The 20,830-nt window shown below is 52.0% G+C and overlaps 3 protein-coding genes across 9 annotated transcripts in view; all 3 read right to left on the minus strand.

The window, feature by feature from the left end:
• Positions 1 to 35: 35 nt before the first annotated feature.
• SLC35A2 (solute carrier family 35 member A2) lies at positions 36 to 9,517 on the minus strand. 5 transcript variants are annotated; one of them, XM_082446613.1, is made up of 5 exons: positions 7,767 to 9,517; positions 6,070 to 6,252; positions 3,356 to 3,507; positions 1,697 to 1,843; positions 36 to 338 (listed from the first exon to the last, which is right to left on the minus strand). In XM_082446613.1, the coding sequence occupies exons 1-5, from the start codon at positions 7,855 to 7,857 to the stop codon at positions 168 to 170; spliced, it is 744 nt and encodes a 247-aa protein (XP_082302739.1). In that variant the 5' UTR covers positions 7,858 to 9,517; the 3' UTR covers positions 36 to 167. The 5 variants fall into 5 exon arrangements, with proteins under 5 accessions (XP_082302739.1, XP_082302736.1, XP_082302738.1 ...); XM_082446610.1 differs by having other exon boundaries at positions 1,697 to 2,433; XM_082446609.1 differs by lacking the exon at positions 36 to 338 and adding an exon at positions 490 to 565 and having other exon boundaries at positions 1,697 to 2,433.
• Positions 9,518 to 9,617: 100 nt separating this feature from the next.
• On the minus strand, positions 9,618 to 15,080 carry PIM2 (Pim-2 proto-oncogene, serine/threonine kinase). Its single transcript, XM_082446677.1, has 6 exons — positions 14,795 to 15,080; positions 14,550 to 14,659; positions 13,685 to 13,735; positions 11,418 to 11,790; positions 10,804 to 10,980; positions 9,618 to 10,706 (listed from the first exon to the last, which is right to left on the minus strand). The coding sequence occupies exons 1-6, from the start codon at positions 14,853 to 14,855 to the stop codon at positions 10,543 to 10,545; spliced, it is 936 nt and encodes a 311-aa protein (XP_082302803.1). The 5' UTR covers positions 14,856 to 15,080; the 3' UTR covers positions 9,618 to 10,542.
• Positions 15,081 to 16,772: 1,692 nt separating this feature from the next.
• Positions 16,773 to 20,830, minus strand: part of OTUD5 (OTU deubiquitinase 5) — a 28,511-nt gene continuing 24,453 nt past the window's right edge. For 2 of the 3 annotated variants that reach the window (XM_082446538.1, XM_082446536.1), the window contains exons 7-9: positions 19,654 to 19,855; positions 19,452 to 19,565; positions 16,773 to 19,140 (exon numbers count right to left, since the gene is read on the minus strand). In XM_082446538.1, the coding sequence (XP_082302664.1) occupies positions 19,016 to 19,140; positions 19,452 to 19,565; positions 19,654 to 19,855 (441 nt within the window). In that variant the 3' untranslated portion in view covers positions 16,773 to 19,015. The remainder of the gene's footprint in view (positions 19,141 to 19,451; positions 19,566 to 19,653; positions 19,856 to 20,830) is intronic. The other variant, XM_082446537.1, reaches the window with a different exon arrangement.

Below are 20,830 nucleotides of genomic sequence, written 5' to 3' on the forward strand. Positions count from 1 at the left end.
CTCTCACACTTTTGAGACTTCCCAACCCAAGCCAGCAAGATGCAAAACACGTTTTATTTACAAAAACTCACCTAAGAAATAATACCGTAGGGGTAGCAGGGACATGGGGGTGGCAGGGGCTGGAGGCTGAGGTGGTTGGGTCCTGTCTGGGCCAGAGTTTAGTCATGTCAGCCCTGTGTGGGAGAGGGGGTGTGGGGACAGGGGGTTCGGTGTCTACCCCCACCCCCAATACTGATCAGAGCATTTGGTCCTGGCTGGACCAGGGCAAGAAGGGAGAGCGAGGCCAGGCCAGCGTCTTCAATCCCAGCGGCTAGGAACCCTTCACCTTGGTGAGCAACCTGTGGTGGGAACGGGGAGGAAAGAAAAACACAGAAAGCTGGGGTGGGCTGGCAGGTGGACGTCCTGAGCAAGCGAGGATGACTAGTGAGGCTGGTAGTCCCCAGGGTTAGTAACAGAGCCCACGTGGAGAGAGCGGGTCCCCTGGGTCAGAAAGCTACACGTGGACTAAATAAATACAATATCTTTATTTGGCATTGGGTATCCTGACATTTGTTCATTACAGTTCCTTAAAAACAAACCAAAAAATCAGAACAAATTAATCAAAAATAAAGATCCAACGGCCCTATGTACATATAGCAAAGACAGCCCAGGCATCACACACACACACACACACACACACACACACACACACACACACACACACACACACACACACACACACACACACACACACACACACACACACACACACACACCATATACACCCTGGGAGACAGTTAAGGGGTCTTTGGGGAGTGCAGGGGGCAGGTTCCACATTTCAGCAATTTAAAGACACCCCTCCCCATGAAGTAAGGGTGCCTCGTACAGCCAGTTGGGTATCACGAGTGTGGCTGGCAGCTTTATTTTTCCTCTCAGGATATCTTAGAAAATAACCCTGCATCCAGCAACTGACGGTGTCTTAGATTCCATGAGATTAGGCCACTTCAAGGACCTCCCTTCTCCATTTTTCCCACACCCTGGATCATTCATCTGATTACACCACAAACCCCCAAATCACAAACAAATGGCCCCTACTGCACCCTCCCCCTGAATGGGCTGATGCAAAAATCTCAGCTGTCGCCCCCCTTCCTCTCTCCCTGGGTGCTCACAAGAGGCCCATTTTCAAGTCCCTGTGTTAGGGAAGCTGCCCCAAGGCCACAAAAAGAGCTACTAATACGATCCAGTGTGGTTGTCAGGGAGGAGAGAAGGCCTCAAGCTATCAGAATCGGAAACCCACACGTAGGCATCAGTCATTAGTAAAGAGCTGTAGGATTTTTGTCCAATTTGTCCCTACAAAGGTGGAGGGATTGCTGGGAGGGACTCTCCCAGGCATGAGAGACAGGACGCCTCTGGCTGAGGGAGGCAGACAAAAAAAGCCTTGAATGACAACACCCCCAACCTGGTCCCCGAAGGGGTTAGACTGAGACAGAGGAGGCAGCTCTAAAAACCCCTGGCTACAAGGAAGGGTTCACGTGATGCCCTGCCCTAGTCCCACAAGCTTCCGGAAGTCTCGACAACCTGGAAGAAAAGACCCAACCCCAGGGGAGCCAGGCCCCGGGGGCAACTTGGGTCCTGCAGATGCCCAACACCCTCCAACCAGTGTCCCTCCCTGTCTCCCCCCACCGCCACCGCCAGCCCTCACTTCACCAGCACTGACTTTGGCAGAAAGGGCTCCGTGCTGACGTCTCCACGGTGGGAAGACAGCTGCGATGGCGGTGGCTGCCCCGGAGGCTGCTGACGAGTGCAGGGCCCAGAGGTGGAGGCAGAGGCGGAAGCTATGGCTTTGGCTGCACCTCGGGGCAGGCTGTAGAGGTAGACGGCACCGATGACCAGCCCTGCGCCAAGGGCAAACAAAGGGTCCACGTGGAAGCCAAAGAGGCGGATGGAGGCAACAGTGGACAGCACAATGGACAAGGAGGTGGCAAAGCCCTTGAGGATATTGTCGGCATACTTGACGACAACAGCCACCAGTAGCCCGCCGAAGGCCTGGTTGAGCACCACGCCCCAGACAGCAGGCGTGTACCCGAAAAAGAAGCCGCGGTGGGCTACAGCAGTGCCCTCGGCCCACCAGAGCCCCACCAGGCCCAGGGCTGTGCCGAAGAGGCCCAGCTGCAGGTTGCGCAGCCACACGGAGCCTGAGCTGCCCTTGAGGATCTTCTCGAAGTAGACACCTGCAAAGCCCGAGGACAGACAGGACGCCACGACAGCTGCTAGGCCCGCCCCAGGGTTCTGATCCAGTGGCCGCGGGCCCCCACCGCCGGCTTGCTGTGCCTGGACAATGGCGACTCCGGTGAAGAGGAGCAGCAGGGAGGCCCACTGCAGCCGGGAAAGGCTGCGGTTCAGCATAAGCACGGAGAACAGTGCCGTGGTCAGGATCTTCAGCTGGTACGTCACCTGCGAGTGGTATGTGGAAGACACTGAGGGCTGCTCCCGACCCCCAACATGTACATGTGGGGGACGGCACCCACTGTGGGCCCCCAGGCACAATGGAGGGACAGGGTGGGGTAGATAACCATAAAAACAGCAAAAATATCCAGCCACTGGCCACTGACTGAGATGCGGCTAAATAGCTCTGAGGTGCCTCCCAGAAAGTACACAGGAGGATGGCTGTGCAAGGATGTCCTGGGCCACACCCAAGTCCACATCCCAACCCCATGTCCTAGCTGTGTGATGAGGGACAAAGCACTTGCCCTGTCTGAGCCCTGACATACCATCTGTAAATACAACTGATGTATGTGAAGCACCTCACACAGCAGGTAATGAATGAATGGTAAACATCCTGATGAGGGAGGTCTTGATAAGTATGTGTTGATACAAATGAATCAGCCATGAAATGACGTCAGTAAACATTTACATAGAGCTTACTGTGTGCTAGGTGTGGGTCTAAGCACTTCACATGCATTCATTTAATCCTCACATATGAAGTGTGTTATTGTAATGTCCAATTTAAAGATGAGATGGAGAGGTTACGTGACTTGCCCAATATCACACAGCTGGAAAGTAGCAGAGCTGGGATTTGAACCCAGGCAGCCTGGCCCCAGAATCCAGGCTCTTTAACCATCTTACAGGTTGCCTGTAAATAGCCTAAAGCTTATCCATCACCAACCAAGGGCTCTTCCCAGATATTACTTCTTTTAATAATCTCAGTGAGTAGCTACTATTACCATTTCCATTCCCAGTTCTCACAGATGAGGAAGCCGAGGTTGAGGAAGATCCAAGGACATTCTGGAGGAAACACAGCCCCTGCTCTCTGCAGCCCTCCCTCCCCAACATCCTATATCCCCCACCCCAGCCAGTTCCTGGGCTTGGGGCTCACCTGGAAAGTGGCAGCTGGCAGGTTGGAGATGGCAACATACTGGAGGTTATTCTGCAAGGTGTAGATGAGAGAGGGCACTGCGAGCTTGAGTGTGTCCACATACTGCACCAGGACAGCCTCGTGGAGGAAAAGAACCAGGTGCTTCACGTTACCTAGGTGGAGGGAGGAGATCCCTGGTTAGCACTGACTTCCAAAGATGGGGATCCTCTAAAGGACACGACTGCGCCTGGTCCTGTGTCTCCCCACCACACTTCGACTCCCTGAGGGCTAGAATGAGGTCTGCGCTCTCGGTTTCTCTACTGTACAACCATGTCTCCAGCAAGCCTTTCGGATACTCAGTCTGAGAATCACAGACCACATTTCACTCATCTTAGAGCCCACCTCTCTGGCACAAAGCCCCAGGGCAAGCACTCAGTACAGTTTGTGCAATGAAATAATCAGCACTAACTAGGAGCTTGTGAAGTAGAAGCTCTAGGAGTGTGGGTGGAAGGCTGTTTACCAAGCAGAGGGAAAGTTTTAGACTCAGCTTTAATTTTTTTATTTTATTTTTTTTTAAAGATTTTTTTTGATGTGGACCATTTTTAAAGTCTTTATTGAATTTGTCACAATATTGCTTCTGTTTTACGTTTTGGTGTTTTGGCCGCGAGGCATGTGGGATCTTAGCTCCCTGACCAGGGATCGAACGAACCCACACCCCCTGCATTGGAAGGCGAAGTCTTAACTACTGGACTGCCAGGGAAGTCCCTTAGACTCAACTTTTAGACTTTTCCTAGTTCCTTCCTAGCCTGAGAGCTGCCTGAGGGCAGGGGCCATCTTCCACTTGGCCGCCTCCTTCTGTCAGCCCCACACACACCAAGCATTTGCCCCTGTCACATGGAAGAATGCAGGCTTGACTCTAAAGCAGAAAGTCTGGCTGGGACCTGCTCCAATCAATAAATGAGAATACTTTCCTATATAATAAGACCTTTGCAAATCTCAGCCCACTTTTTTGCAGTTCATCTTTTAAGACTCATCTGAGTGTCCCTCCTCAGGGAAAAGCCCACAACCACTGCACAAGGTTACTGCAGGAACTCCTGCTGATGCTCATTCACAAAACCCTGCCCTTGCCCTTCATGGCATTAATCCCAGAAGTAATTATCAATCTCTAACCCTTTACCCAAATTCCCTGGACCCAGGGGTTTGGGTGTTCAAAAATGTCCAGGTGTTAGAAAGGTAACACGGCATATATGCTATATATTTCACATAACACACATCACGTATATGGGGCTGCACACTGTAATCAAGCACATTCATATTTCTGCAGTGACTCGTGGACACATTCACACCAAATGAGAAAACTAAAAAAATAAAACGGGGGGGTTGCTGAAATTGTAGATAAGAGATGAAAGCTGTGATTAACCTGTAGCTATTTGTTTCTCCCCATCTAAAATATCAGCCCCCTGAGGGCAAGATGCACGTCTGCATCGCTAACATGTCCACCTCCACAGCCAGAACACGGCCTGCCACACAGTGTTCACTCGCACCGTCTCAGAATCAATCTAGAACAGAGCAGATGAGTTCCTAAACTGCTGCCTCCCAGGGCCCTGGAGCTAATGAGTGGGTGAGAATGTTTTCTTCACTGTAAATACCTAGGGCAGAGCCGCATGCGAGGCCTTTATAGAGAAATGACTGGGCAACATTTTAAAGAAGAAGGCCTTTGGGGGAGGTGTTTAAATTAGTAAATAAATTCAACTTATAGGAAATATAGAGGACAGAAGAACATGTTAAATGAGACCACTGGGAGGCACTCAGTAAAATCCAGGCTACCCAAAGTCTACAAGACAAACAACCTTATGTCTTCGAGAAATTAACTGCAGAGAGAAAAAAAAAAACAGTTGGAGGGGAACCTAGAGGCTAGCCGACCTAGAAGACACCAACCAATTACAAAGCACTGACTTTATATAAACCTGATTCAAACAGAATTTTTAAAACTTTTATGACATTTGAGAAATCATTACGAATTTGAACACTGACTGGATATTTGATTATTTTATTAAAACTAAAAAATTATTGTTAATTTTTTGATGTATGATTTCTAGCAGTCATGACTGATTGAAGTCATTATTTTAAATGTACCGAAATATTTACTCAAGATAATAAGAGGGAATTTACTTCAAAATCATACTTCATGTGGGACATACTTCAATATAACAAGGTGCAGGACTAGGTAAACAGACACATAATTGGTAGTGAGTGGATAATCACTGATGCTGTTTAATGGCAGAGTGGCCATGAGTTGATCATTGTTGAATCTCGGTGATGGGACATGGATATTTTACCATTTTATTATTTTCTCTGATTTTGTGTTTGAAATTCTCCATAATGAAAAGTTAGAGAGAAATCAATAAATCATCATGTAAGGGTCACCTGCTACCTTATGGGCACAGACTGTCTCACTCCTTCAGTGTTTACTGGCCAGCTCCTGGGGAGTTAGGGGTATAAACATGTGGATGCAGCTACTCATAGCTGGAGGTACAAGGCGGCCAAGCCGCACTTACACAGTCCCCAGGCATTTTCATAGACAACCAACCAAACCCTCCACGTGGGTGTGGGTATGTACACAGACACACACACACACACACACACACACACACACACACGCACACATACACACACTGCCACCCACCGACTCCAATGCAGCCCCCCTCCCTGCAGCCCCCCTCCCTGGCTCATACCCCTCTTCTGTGCGAAGAGCAGCAGCAGGCAAGTGAGACCTTTGAGCACTTCAGCCATGACCACAGCAGTGGTGGCAAAGAAGCGGTCCCCAGGCAATGTGCGGGCATAGCGGATGCTGAGGATGAGGGAGGCATTCTGGACCACCAGCACAGCTAGGGATATGTATTTGAGGCGCCGGTGAGCTGTGGGGAATGGAAGGAGTAAGGGGGAAGAAGGGGTCAAAAGCTGCTGTGGCATAACCACACTACCACCCTCCCCTCTCCCTTCTTGACCAGGATCCTCCTAGCCACCGCTACTTCCTCCTTCTGCCTGCCTATCCTGACCCAACGTGAGTCTGATCCCTGCCAGCTTCCACTGCCTCAGCCACAGGCAGGAAGAGCCAGAAAGGGAGAAGTGGGCCTCTCCCTGTCCAGCCCATACCTGGAATCCTTGCTGAGGTGTCAGGAAATGGGTGGGGCAGGTCCTGGACACCCACCTCAGCCCTCTCTCTCCCTCCCCTGAGTGAGAAGCAACCCTGCCCTGGACAGAATACCAACTGCATCCTCGACATTTATTGAGTGCTTACTGTGTGCCTATCACTGGGATAAGGGATTTATATGGATCACCTCAACAGACCCCTACATGGCTCTGACCTCTGAAGGAACTATCAGTGTTCCCATTTTATGGATGAACAACCAAAGATTTATATGAAATGATGGTTCTATTTAGTGAAGGGTTGTCTCATGTGAAAAATGATACCCTAATACAAGGAATGAGACCACTGTATAAGGCATGTCCATCCCCTAAGGAACTTTCTCTCATCTAAATTATTCCATTCCCTTACACTCAGAATGGTCTCTCCAACCCCTCCCGCCTATGATGACTGATTCCTCCCTAACCCCAGAATGGTCTAACAAATATAAGAAATGATTCCCTCACTGTCCAAAGGATTGAACCCCATGTAGTAAATGGTTACTCCACTAAGAATGGTCTGGGTCCCTTAACGATATAAGGAAATATTTCCCTATACACCAATCATCCTCCCACCACCGCATACCCCCACCTCCAGCCAAGGAATTATCCCTTGTCCTGCTCACACTCACAATGAACTCTCCCCGTTATAAGGAATGGCCTGGCGCCCTCAGAACGTCCTTTCTCCGCCATATAAGGAAGGCCCCTCCCACTGCAACATACAATGAACTATCTCCATCAGGAAGGGACCCCCAGAACGGTCTTCTCCCCATATAATGGACATCCCTATCCTCAAAATATTCTAAGTCACATAAGGAAGAACCCGCCCCACCCTAACTCACAATACCCCTGTCCCTTTACAAGGAAGAAACCACTACCCTCAGAACAGCGCCTCCCTTCTATAAGGAAGAACTCTCCCGCTCTCAGAATGGTCTCTCCCTTGTATAAGGACGGACCCCCACGCACACTCAGAATGGTCTTAGTGGTCTTAGCCTCCCCAAAAGGAAATACCCGCCTCCAACTCAGAATGGTCTCTACTCCCCATTTGCAGAAGGGACCTCCCCATCACCCTCAGAATGGTCTCTTCCCCGCCCCCAAAACACACGTCCTCCTCCCACCCGCCACTGCCACACATAGGTTGGTCCGTACGGGATGCTCCCTCTCGCCTCAGTGAGGAACCTTTCTGACCCCCCAGCGATCCCGCCCCCCGGCCCGCCGCCGACTGCTCAGCCACAGCCTGTCTCACCCGCAGTCGCGGTCCCAGGCTCCAACGCCCCTGCGGAGACCGCCCCTGGCCCGGCCGACGCGGGGGAACCGCCGGACCCCACCGCTGCCATGTTGGCATCTGCCTGGCCCGTCCCCTCGGCAACAGTAGGCCACTTCCGTGTCCGTTACTTCCGCTTCCGGGACCCCGGGGTGGGGTGGGGATGGGGCGAGCGAGACGCTGCCCGGAGCAGTGGCTCTCCTCGTTCGCTCCTGAACGCTACTTTAAGAGCGGCCTCAGGATTTCCAAATTCCGTCAGGATCCGGAGACAGGGCACGCAGCCGGCTCAGTCTCCCGCCGTCTTCAGAGAGCCTCTTTAGCCCACTCCCGTTACTAAACCCGCCCTTTGATCTCGCTTTCCATATCGCCCGCCCATTCTGTCTCCTCGTCTCTTTGGTTCCGCTGTCCGTCTCCTATCTCGGCTCTTTATTGCCACCTTCTGATGGCACCGCCCTTTCTGCATCAAAACTCCTGGGTCCTTCCGGGTTGGACTGAAGTTCTTTTCCCTTCTGTCGGCGAGGCCAACCCCCGCCCCCTGGAGAGACAGCGGGCATCTGGGAGGGAAGTGAGACTTTGAGGGAGCAGGGCAGGTGAGGGTCAGGCAGGTAAGCGAGCAGATAAAGGCAGGGCAGTTGAGGATATACTAATGAAATGGCACAGGAGAGTTTAGACTGAGAAGGGAGGACAAGTGAGTCACCATTAAGAATGGAAAAGTGATGGGGCTTCCCTGGCGGCGCAGTGGTTGAGAGCCTGCCTGCTGGTGCGGGGGACGCGGGTTCGAGCCCTGGTCTGGGAGGATCCCACATGCCGCGGAGCAACTGGGCCCGTGAGCCACAACTACTGAGCCTGCGCGTCTGGAGCCTGTGCTCCGCAGCGGGAGAGGCCGCGATAGTGAGAGGCCCGCGCACCGCGATGAAGAGTGGCCCCCGCTTGCCGCGGCTGGAGAGAGCCCTCGCACAGAGGCGAAGACCCAACACAGCCAAAAATAAATAAATAAAAATAAATTAAAAAAAAATACCTTGGCTAGTTTAAAAAAAAAAATGAATGGAAAAGTGAGAAGGGGGTAGGTAAGCCAGCAGGTGAGAGGTTTACAGGTTAGTTTTTTGTTTTTGTTTTTTGCCACGCTGCCTGGCTTGCATGATCCTGGCTCCCCGACCAGGGATTGAACCCGGGCCACCGCAGTGAAACCGCCTAGTCCTAACCACTGGACCGCCAGGAAATTCCCTAGGTTAGCTGTTGAAAGCAGGGCAAGAGAAGGTACAGCTGAGGTCGGGACAAGTGAAACTATGATAGAATAGGGCAGGGCAGGTAAGTCAAGAGTTGAGGAAGTTGAAGTGAGCGGGATGAACAGGTAAGAAGACAAGGAAGAGGTGAAAAGGTAGGGGCAAAACAGGTGACTCCACCTTGGACGTTATTAGAAAACAAGGAAGGGCTAGGAAGATTCCTGTCAACGCTCAACCCCCACCCTGCCCTCACCAAGCCCCAGAAAGGGCTTTTCTTCTCCCATGGGGAAGGTATTTCCTCCCCTGGGGTTGGGGGAAAGGAGTTTTTTTCTGCCTCTGAGCTGGCCATCTTTGATTTGGGAGTGTGTCCCAGACATCTTCAATGTCTACGGTATCTCCAAAGCAGCCTTTCTGCACATACGGGGTGCTACATAAGAGCTGAGGGGAAAATCAAGTTTTTCTTTCACCTTAAATGAACCCATAAAAGATCTTCAGGATGGCACCACAAGACTGAGGCTTCCCGTGGACAGAGAGGTCCAATCCATCTCCCTCTTGGCTCAGCATTCAGTAGATGCTCCACGAATGCCTCACCACATCTACAAATGGCCAGTCGCTTCTGATTCTATTACGTTTATTAAATAGTGGGTTTCCACACATGGCTTTTTAAATAATCCAGGCGGGGGAGAAGGAAGAGGAAGATACAGTTGGAGCTCTCCTTCCCCAATACATAAGTATTTACATTTCAGCAACTGGACAACCCTGGCTCAGAAGGAGGCAGCAAGAATCCAAAAAAGGTGGAGGGTGGGGCTCTAGGAGAACAAACAACAAGACTTATTTCCCCCACCCCATCCCCCCAAAAACCATCCACCCCATTCTAGTGGACTCTAGTAGTGTCCATCTCCCATCCCCTCCCAAATCATGAAAGTGGGGTTTCTCCTCACCAGAATAAGAGCACTTGGGATAACAGAGTAGGGTCCCCTCACACACACACACAGAAGCCCTGGGACAACAATAGGGCTTACCTCCCCCAGAATAAACAACCCTGGGCTGAGGTAGGCAAGCAGCTTGACTGAATATGGGACCCTAGGCTAGGGGAAAGGGTCCCTTTGCTAAAATAAGAGCCGCTGGGGTATTTGGAAGGAAAGCACCCTTGCCCAAGTCAGAGCATTTAAACTAAGTTTGTGTGGTGGTAGCAGGAGGTGCCAGTGTAGGGGTTACTGCTCATCAGAATAAGAGCCCTGCAGGCTCAGAATGTAAGTAATTTCAACCAAATAAACACCCTTAGCAAAACAAGAAGCAAAGAAGGACCCCCTCCAGAATAAGAGAGCGTACGTTCTGGGAGGAAGGCTCCTTAGCAGGATTGGGATGGGGACTAGGTAAACTTGGCTTATGTCTTCTGACCCCTGATCCCCAATCTCTGACCCTAGTAACACTGGATTTTTAATGACCTGTAAAACCAGATCAACAGATGTCCATCTATCCCTGTGGTGTGGCCATGGGATGGCTATTCCACCTAATGGGGGCCCTGGCCAGGACTAGGGCAGTAGGGACCAGGCCAAAGGGGTGGAACTCCCTTTGGGAGTGTTGAGGGATGCATCCTCGGCTGGTGTCTGCATCCAGGGGTCCAGCAGGATCTCCTCCAGTGTGGGTCGGGCAGAGGGTTTGGGGGCCAGGCACCGGCGGATTAGGGCACAACAGTCTGCAGATCAGAAGCACACAGGAGATTAGCAGTGAGTTGGGGGCACCAATCCCTGGGAGGGATGAAGTTTGGTGGGCTAGGGCGGGTGGGGCCTCACCTGGGGAGACGTGGGCAGGGAAGTGGAGCTCAGCCTCCAGAATCTCCTGGTCTCTCTCAAAGGGAATGTCCCCACATACCATGTCATAGAGGAGGATACCCAGTGACCAGACAGTGGCTGGGAGTGCGTGGTACTGGTGACGAGAGATCCACTCTGGGGGGCTGTACACCCTTGTCCCTGCACACAAGCCACAGGTTAGACCATTCTCTGATAATGCCCTTCTCCCATCCCACCCCCCCCAGGAAGTATGGTTGCTTCACTAGAATTAAGAGAATTCACTGTATGAGCAGGGTCCCCTCACCAGAATAGAAGCTCAATGGAATAAAAGCACTTAAAAGGTACAGTAGGACCTCCTTACCAGAAAAAGAAGACTCAGGATAATAGCAGGATCCCCTCATCAGAATAAGAGCCCAGAACAAGATCAGGGCACTGTCAGAAGATGGACTTATTAGAGGGCAAGGCTTGAAAGCCCCTAATATTAAAATTCAAGAACCTTATAAAGGTGTACTATAGATCAAGGGTTACAGGATACCCCAGCACTGGAGATCAAATGTCAAGAGGCCAAAAAGATAAAAGGTGAAAACTCCCCCCACAGAGATTTAGGGAAGCCTTACCATCAAAGTCAGTGTAGGGTTCATCATGAAGCAGGGCGCCAGAACCAAAATCAATGAGTTTGGCACAGCCCCGGCGGAGGTCCATCAGGATGTTCTCATCCTTGATGTCACGATGGACAACTCCACGGGCATGGCAGTGCCGAACAGCTGCCACTACCTGGGCAAAGAGACAGCGGCTTCGGCCTTCACCCAACGGGCCCTGCTCTGTGATGTAGTCAAAGAGATCCTGGGCAGGCAGAGGCCGCTCAAGGACCAGCATGAAGCCCTCTGGTGTCTCGAACCAGTCAAGCAGGCGGATCACACCAGGGTGTCCACCACCTGCACCCACCTTCCATAGCAGTGCCACTTCCAGTGGGCATGTGACTGAGTCTGACTGGGGTGGGGGGGAAGCAGGGAGAGAAAAGAGAATACAGACGTCAGGCTAGCAGCTTTGAGGCTGACTTCTCGCCTGAACTTAAATCATAGCTCCTCAGCCTCCTGACTGTGTGGCCTTGAGCAACCCACTTCCTTCCCTGGGCCTCAGTTCTCTCATCTTAAGGGCTTAAACTCACATAGCCATTGGGAAGGTGATTCAAGCTTAAGGCTATGGGGTGGGGAGGGATAAATTGGGAGATTGGGATTGACATGTTAACACTACTATATATAAAATAGATAACTAATAAGGACCTACTGTATAGCACATGGAACTCTACCCAATACTCTGTAATGACCTATATTGGGAAAGAATCTAAAAAAAGTAAAAGTGTATATATGTATATTTATAACTGATTCACTTTGCTGTACAGCAGAAACTAACACAACATTGTGAATCAACTATATTCCAATAAAAATTAATTTTAAAAAAGCCAAAGCCTTTGCACATCTGGCATGTAATAGGAGCTCAGTTCATTTTTTTTGTTTTTTGTTTTTTGGCTGTGCCGCTTGCAGGATCCTATTTCCCCAACCAGGGACTGAACCTGGGCCACAGCAGTGAAAGTGCCGAATCTCAACCACTGGACCACCAGGGAATTCCCTCAGGAAATGTTTGAGGAATAAATGAAGGTGGTTCTTAACAAAAGGCCTTCAGCAGAAGCAACTGATAAACACTATTATGTAGTAATTTATCTGTTTTGTCCACTGACATCTGTAAAGAGACTAGAATAGTACCTTACACACAGTGTTGCTTGATAGATGTTTGTTAAATAGATAAAAGCACTTTATAGCATAGAATCTGACACAGTTAGCACTCAATAAATACTATTATTGTGTGATGGTTTGTCTGCTTTGTTCACTGCCATAGCTCAAACACTAGAACAATGCTTGGTAATAGAGCAGAGCTCAATACATAGTTGTTAAATAGGTGAAAGCAATTAGTAGAAAAGGACTAGCACAAAAAGAGCTCTCAATAAATGTAGTATTTTGCCAAGTGCCTAGAATTGTACCTGGCACGTTCTAGGTGCTAATATACAGTTGTTAAATAGCTAAAAGTGATTAACTGCAAAGGAACTGGCACAAAGTGAGAACTCAATAGTGTCATTATGTGATATTTTGTCACTGTCACCAAGCATCTAGAACCGTGTTGAATGAAAGTACTTAGTGGAACTTGGAACACAGTAAGCTTTTATGATGAAGCAAAGTCTGAGGCATACAGTCGGTGCTCAATAAAAGGCACACATGTTAGTGGTCACAAAACCCGCCCCACTCTCGAAGCCCTGCGCGGGCACACGGATTGCCAGAAGCAGCCTTCCTGCCTGAGCTGGGGCCCTCTGCCGGCCAGTGCGCTGACTTGCACAGCCGCAGACAGGTTTTCTCACGGTGATGAAAATTCCGCTACTGCGCAGGCGCACCTTCTCCCTCTGGGTCCCACAGCCTGCTCAGGCGCAGTTTCCCCAGAGCCCGCCAGGGGGCGCTCCCGCCCCTACAACTTGCCCAGACCCGCCCTGTTGTCCGTTAGCGCTCTAACGGCAGAAGAGAAGCAGCCACCGTCACCATGGCAACCAATGACCTCTGCCCCTCTTTCCTCACCAGCATGCCCTGCGGGCAGCCCCTGAAGCAATGTTTGGAGGCGAGAAAGGAGGGTGGGAGGGGAGAATCCAGGGCTCTAGGGGAACTGGGGTGAGTCAGAACTGTATGGAGGTGTGGATATCACCACAGGGGAGTAAACATGGGCTGGTAGGAGTGTTCCTCTCACCGTTACAGGGCCCAAGGAGTCATACAAACCATAGAAAGGCGAAATCCATCGTCAGAGATGGCGTCGCCAGGTCAAAAAGGACTCCAAGGATACTCACCCAGGGGGACCAGCCCAGCACGCGATTCCGGGGGATCACTTTGATGGCCACCTGAAGAAGCGGGCTGAGGTGAGGGGACCAGCAGATGACCCTCAGACCTCTCCCAGTCTGGACCCTCACCCTAGTCTTTCTGGTCCCAACCAACCACTCCACACCACAACCCCAAATGAGCTGGAGCTTCTCCCCTGCCCTCCAAGTCTCCAAAACCAAGTACACCTCTCCCACCATCTTTGGCCCTGGGCTCTTCCTTCTCAAGGCTTCAGGACCCCTCACTCCACGTGACGAGTTCTGAATTTCCTAACACCCCAAGCCCTCGATCTTCCCATCCAGCCCCAGGACACCCCAACCCTGTAGGGGGGAGTCCTGGTCCTCACGGCTCCACCCTGGACACCTGCCTCCAAAATCCCAAAAATCTCAACTCTAGGTCCCCACCTTCCCACATATATACCACCTCTCCTGGATCGCAAGGTCTAGAGTCCTCACGACCCCCCACTCCCCAGTCTCACTCCCTGGACTTCCAGAATCCTTGCCCTGAAACCCCCCCTTCCCCCACATACCCACCTGGACCGCCACACACACACACACACACACACACACACACACACACACACACACACACACACACACACACACACACACACACACACACACACACACACACACACACACACACACACACACACACACACACACACACACGCGCGCGCGCGCACTCAGACACCCTCAGCAACCCGGATCCCGGCCCTCATGACCCTACCACTCGCACACTGTAGGCTCATTCCCTGCTCAATTAGCATCCCAGCCCCAGGGCTCCCGCCGCCGCCACACACACACCTGGCCCTCCCAAGACCCTCGTGGTGGATACCTGGAGTCGGTCTGTGACGCGATGTCCTGCGAAGACGGTGCCAAAACCCCCCTTACCCAGGAGGGGGCCGAGTCGGTACTCGGCCTCGAACGCTTCCCGATCCTTGCCTCCTACGCAGGCGGAGGCGAGGAAGTCAGGGTGGCGGCGTGCTGAGGCCGGCCGCGACCCTCTCCCCCTCCCCCCACGCCGCCCTCAACCACTTCAGCCCGCCCGGCCTGGTAGCGCGGTAGGGGAGCCTCTCTCACCTGGCGGCGGCGTGGGGGTCATGGGGGCCACCGGGAGCCCCTGCAGAGGCTTAGTCAACATGGAGGAGGAGCTGCGCAGATTGAGCCCGCTGAGCCCGCAAGGCGTGGACGCCCGGGGCAGCGAGGCCGGGGAACCAGGACTGGGGGGCGCCAGGGTGGAAGGTAAGGAAACTGGTGGCCCAGAAGAGCCGGCAAACAGCGCAACGTGAAGATTAGCCGCGCGCGCCAGCCCCGACGCTACTGAGACAGGGCACGAGCCTCCCGAGAGAGTCGCCCCGGGCGACGGCCCCGCCCACTTGGCTTTGATCAATCCGGACGCAGCACCTGCTGTACCCCAGCCAATCGGAGCCAGCTCTTATATGCATGCCACCCTCAACGTTTCAAGTACCCCCTTATGCAAATACATGCCCGGATCTTCCGCGGGGGCGGGGTCTGCATGCAAATGAGGGGGCGCGTGCGAAGAGGAAACTGGTTTTGGGAATCCCTTTTGCAGCAAGCGCGTTTGTTTTGGTTGTTGCGCGGAGTTGTTTTTATATATGTGTCTGTATGTGTATATATAAACTTAAAAAAAAACTGCACCGCCTCCTTTCCCAGGAAGTTGGTTGGCCGCAGCTGCCTCGAGATTAGCGCGGAGATAACGCCAGGCCTTCTAAGGGTTCTAAGAATCCTGGCCTGGGGTTATCCAGGACCCTGTCTCCGGAAGGGTGCTCCTCAAACCAGGACCAGAGCCCTCTAGGCGCCCGGCGGCCTCCGCCCGAAAACTGAAGCCGGGGATCCTGGAAGAACCTGTTCAGCCGTCAGGGAGGGCTAACCTCCCTGACAACCACCTCAGGGGAAGCGCTGGTCCAACCAAGGCACAGTTCCCACGCCCCGGAGGCCACAGCCTGTGGGGTGTTTGTGGAACCCTTAACGTAGACAGACCTGGCTAGACCCAGCCATGAACCCAGTCAGCAGGTCTAGAATCTGGAATGGCGGGGGGGGGGTTTCTTGGGGGTGGGAGCAAGCCAGAGTGGTGGTGGCTTGGGGTGTGCTTCTGGATGAGAGAGACAGGGGCTACGAGGGCTCGGGGAGGTGGTAAAATACCCTCAGTCACAAATTTGGGAAAAATAGGCCTCATGCTGCAAGCAGACAGACATGCACTCCAAAGACACACACACAGAAGCACCATGTGAGAAATACACAAACACATACGGCCAGACACATTCACATGAACTTGTCCTAGACACACATGTACATCCGTACTGTCACACACAGGCTGAAATCTACTGTCAGGCAGGCATGCTGCCAGAAGATTATGTCCCAGAATGACACCAGAGATGCACTGTTACAGAAAGGCACTCCAGATAGATTCACACAGACCTACACTGCCATGTGACAAGGACACAGAAATGTCCTGTCAGACATACCGCCAGAACTTGTCACAAAGATACTGGCACCATCAGACATGCAGTGTCACAGAAAGACTTGTACTGTCCCAGAAATGAGACCCAGAGTCTGTCACAGGAAGACACACAGATGCTCAAGACACACATGCACTGCTCCAAAGGCAGACATACACTTATGTGATAGAGCCACAGATAGGCAGTGTCACAAAAACAGACATGGATTGACCCAGTCACAGACACACACACACACACACACACACACCAGCAGACATGTAGTGTTGTCACTGAAACTGTCCAGAAATAGCTACCCAGAATCTGTCACAGGAATACAAACGGACATCCACCCTATCAGAAAGAAACCACAGATGCACTGTCACAGACAGACCCACACAGACATGCACTTGTCTCAGAAACAGACACAAACTGTCAGAGATAGAGTCCCACACTCAGTCACCATCTGACACACCTGGAAACAAGCCCTTGTCACACACACAACTAGAGAAAGACACTGTGAGATGCACATAGAGACTTGGACTCACCACAGTCTCACACACACACACAAACACCCATAAAGCAAATACACACATGTACTCTCCCTTATTCATCCAACATTTATTAGGGGTCTACTGTAAGCCTGCAAGGCCCTAGAGGGGGTGCAGATATTAAGAGATACACAGATAAGTCAGGCATCATAGCCCTTGCCCAGGAAGTTGATAGTACAGTTACTGGGAAAGGAGTAAAGACATATTTGTAGATAGAGGTGAGAATGTGGATGGGGTCACACAGGACTTCTCAGGAGACCCTCTACCCATCTTGAAAGACAAGGTTGGAGGCTTGGGACAGAGGAAGGGCAAATTCCAGGCAGAGGCCAAGGAAAACTGGACAGAGCGGCAAGATGAAGTAGGCAGGGGCCAAATGGTGCAGAAACTTCAACATTAGGATAATAAATAATACCTGCTAACATTTGAGCTCTCAGAATGTGGCAGGCACTGCGCCGTCATACATTATGTTGACCATATACACTCCTCTCTCAATGCTCACAACCAGAGAGAGCATGAGGTAGTAGACATTAATCACCCCTGTCCTACACATGGGACACTTGAAACTCAGAGAGCCTGTGATTTGACCAAGGCCACATAGTTAGAAAAAGCCGAGGTTTCAAACCAACTCTCCAACACATGTGCTTAACCAGTGGATTCCACAGAGACACCCTGCAGACAGCCACACCCTCACCTGCAGAACTGGACACACATCCTTCCACAAGGGCCCCATTATTGAGGGACATCAAAGACAACTGACAAAACCTGAGGGCCAGCCATCCTTCTCTGCCTTGGCTTTACCTAGTCTAGGAAGGGCAAGGACAGAAGTGTCAAGAGAACTGGGGAATATGAACAAAAAAAGGTTTAGCTATTCCTCGGTTTCTAAAACCAAGTGTGGGGGGGTCCCCTCTGGTCACTTCCACTAAACTCATGTTGCTATGAAGCAACCGTTGTGGCTGACCAAAGCATTTCCTAATCAAACAATCACAAGGAAAGAGCAAACATATTGGGGCGAGAGGCAGGCAGAGAAGTTGGAAGTTCAGTCCCTGCCTTTAAGCTCACAGTTCTCTGCTCCCATCACACCCCAGGAAATAGAGTGGGCAGGCTACATCCTGTGCCAATACTGAGGCAAGGGCGATGGGCAAAGACAGAGCTTTCTTGGTGGTAACAGGTCCAAAAGCTGGTTTAGTAACCAGTGAATCAAATACGAACAAACTCTGGGCCCCCACAAAGACCCCAATGGAGAGCATACAGCCCTTAGAGGTCAAGCCAAGGTCTGGGCCATCACCGCCTCTGATGAGAGGCTCACCCACCCCCTGTCCCACACAGAACAGAGGCGCTCAGGGGAAACTGACATTTGGTTTTATTGTGCCAAGGACATTACAGATGGCGGATCTTGCTGACACCTGCAGGGCATGGGTGCCCCATCTGCCAAGGCTGCTCCCACCCCCCACACTCAAATCCTGGGCGGCGGCCGTGATCCTCAAAGGTGCCCCCCACCCCAAGATTCCAAAAAGACTGGTGGTGGTGGTGGAAGCATAAGGAATGCAGCAAGGTCAGAGTCTCATTGTCCAAAGCCCACTTGACACCTGCCCCCCCTGCCCTCCCACCCAACCCTGGCTCACACTAGACCCTGCCCACCTCCACAGAGCTGGAGGCCAGGGACATCAATCACATCTTCATGCCCCGTGGCCTGCCTGCCCTGAAACCAGAGAGATGCCACTTTCATAGAGCCAGTGCTGTTGTCTACATCACTTTTTGATTGGTTGATTTTATAAGATAAAAGTACATTTTAATAAAGAAAAAGTTCAACATTGAAGGCTCAGACATTCTTGGGGTACTGGGAAGGGGATTTTCCCACTTCTTCCTCCCACCTCCCCGGCATCATTTGTGGTGTGGTGACAAGTTTCTGATCTTGGAAGGAATCGGGGACAGGGAGACTTTCCTCTGTCTGAATGTCTCTCCTCAGGGGCTGCCTGGCTGCCAGTTGGTTTGTCTCTGTGTGCCTCTCGCCTACCTTCAGCACCCTTGCCCGAGTCCCCTGTGGAATGCAGGGATGGTGCTGTGCAGGGGGCAACAGGGCACGTCGGCTGGCGAAGAGACAGGTGATGATGGTGGTGGCAGCGATGAGAGGGCGCGCAGGGGTGGGCTAGCCAGAGGGAAGTGGGGAGGAGTGAAAGGAGGGGAGACAGGGAAGAAGGAAGAAGGCAAGAGGGAAGAAAGCCAAAGAAGGTGGGGTGGCACCAGAGGGCAGGAGTGTGGGGGTTGGGAGATGGTCTCCAGTCTCTGGGTCTCCATCAACTCTTGTCTGGGGGTGGGTCTCTGTGCACTTTGTTTTTCTTCATACTGTCTAGGTATTCCTGTTGGGACACTGCCAGCACCGACGCTAGGATCTCATCATCATCCCAGTCGTTCAGGCCTGCTGGGCAAGAGGAAGGGAAAAAGGATGACAGAGCACTTTAAAGCCTGCCTTCTCCTTGCCCTTTGCTGATCCCTGGCTCTGGAGAGATCCCATTCAGGCCCCCATCATTCTTTTCTCTAAGGAGAAGACTCCTCTGGGCCTACAAAACCCCATTCAGATCTGCCTCTGGGACAGACTCTTGGACCTGAAAAATTCTCTTTTCCTGGGGAGATGGCCAGAGGCCCAAGAAGCCCCCTTTGCAGGACTAGCTGGTTCTTCCATCTCTCCCCAACTCCCAGCTGGCCCCTGGACCCTAGACAGAGGAGGCTTACCAAAGGCAGAGGGGGACATCTGCTGAATGAGGGCCCGGCATTCCAGAGCAGGGTAGAGGGACACGAGGGGAGAAGTAGCCCGGTCGGCCCCTGTCGAGAACTGGCTGCTTGTACCTGGGGCAGATGGACAGTCAGAGGCAGGGCTCAGGACCTAGGCAGGACCTCCTGACCCCTGCATGCTCCCTATCAGCAAGTCACTGACCTGGTGCACAGGGTGAAGGAGGTTTGGCAAGAGCTAAGACAGTGCCTGGGGAAGGGGGCTTGATGCCCAGCTCGGCATGCAGCTCAGGGTGCTCGGGTGACGAGGCTGAACTCCGCTGCCTTGGGGACCGGCTGGTCCACTCCTCCAGACCACTGGAGGCTGCTGCTGTGGCAGAGCTGCACGTGGCGCTGGCTTTCCGGGGCTGCAGTGAGGAAGGAGGAGGAGGTAAGGACCAATACCAGTCGCAACCCTCCTCTGCCCCATCCCCAAAGGGCTCGCTCCCTCCCAGGATCCTGGCTATGATATAGCTTCTACATAGGCCACCACCATTCCTGGTCACACAATGGACCACAGGATGAAGGTAAGCTCTTTTAAAGCCCCTCTCACACCCTTATAGCCAATCTGACAGGAAACCTGTTACCTCCACCTTCAAAATAGATCCAGAATCTATCCCCTTCTCACCCCCTCCCTTGCCAGCACTGTCGTCAGTCACCAGAACTGCTATAGTAGCCTTCTCCTTGTTGGTCACCCTTGCCCCCTAGACTCCGTTCTACACTCAGCAGTCAGGAGGATCCTGTTAAATCCTAAGTCAGATCCCACTCTTTCTCTGCTCACAACCCTCTCATGGCTTCTGCCTCGTTCAGAAAAAAAGCCAAAGTTCTCACCACAGCCCACAAGCCCCTTCCGATCTGGCCCCACCGCCTTCCGACTCCATCTACTACTACATTCTGTTCTGCTACAATGGCCTCCAGGCTGCTTCTGAATCACACCAGGTGTGCACTTACTTCAGCGCCTTTGCTCTAGCTGGCCCTCTGCCTTCCCTGGCATAGGCACTTAATCCCCTCACCTCTGCAAGCTTTTGCTCAAATCTCACCTGCTCTGAGGCCAACCCCGACCATGCTATTTAATACTGTGAACTCCCAGCCCCACTCAGTCCTACTCATCCCCTTTATCCTGCTCTACATCTTTCATCCACATCACCTCTCAATTAATTTATTCATTATGTTTATTTTGTTCCACTCTGCATAAATGTAAGTACCACAAGGACAGGGATCTGGGACTGCCCGGCTCACCAATGTACCCCTATACACTGAGAACAGTGCCTGGCATAGACCTGCAATAAATATTTCTTCAACGAATTACTCAGCTCTTGCCAATGTCTATTAATCACTCTAAA

The sequence above is a fragment of the Balaenoptera physalus genome, assembly GCF_965194825.1.
Source record: "Balaenoptera physalus genome assembly, chromosome: X".
Lineage (NCBI taxonomy): Eukaryota > Metazoa > Chordata > Mammalia > Artiodactyla > Balaenopteridae > Balaenoptera > Balaenoptera physalus.

Excerpts from the sequence above, each read along its gene's own strand:
- SLC35A2 (XM_082446609.1), bottom strand. The coding sequence starts at position 7,857 with ATGGCAGCGGTGGGGTCCGGCGGTTCCCCCGCGTCGGCCGGGCCAGGG. Across the intron at positions 6,253-7,766 it reads GCCTGGGACCGCGACTGCGG|CTCACCGGCGCCTCAAATAC; the intron begins GTGAGACAGGCT and ends CATTCCCCACAG. Across the intron at positions 566-1,696 it reads ACGGAGCCCTTTCTGCCAAA|GAACTGTAATGAACAAATGT; the intron begins GTCAGTGCTGGT and ends TTTGTTTTTAAG.
- PIM2 (XM_082446677.1), bottom strand. The coding sequence starts at position 14,855 with ATGTTGACTAAGCCTCTGCAGGGGCTCCCGGTGGCCCCCATGACCCCC. Across the intron at positions 14,660-14,794 it reads GACCCCCACGCCGCCGCCAG|GAGGCAAGGATCGGGAAGCG; the intron begins GTGAGAGAGGCT and ends CCGCCTGCGTAG. Across the intron at positions 10,981-11,417 it reads ACCCTACACTGACTTTGATG|GGACAAGGGTGTACAGCCCC; the intron begins GTAAGGCTTCCC and ends GCTTGTGTGCAG.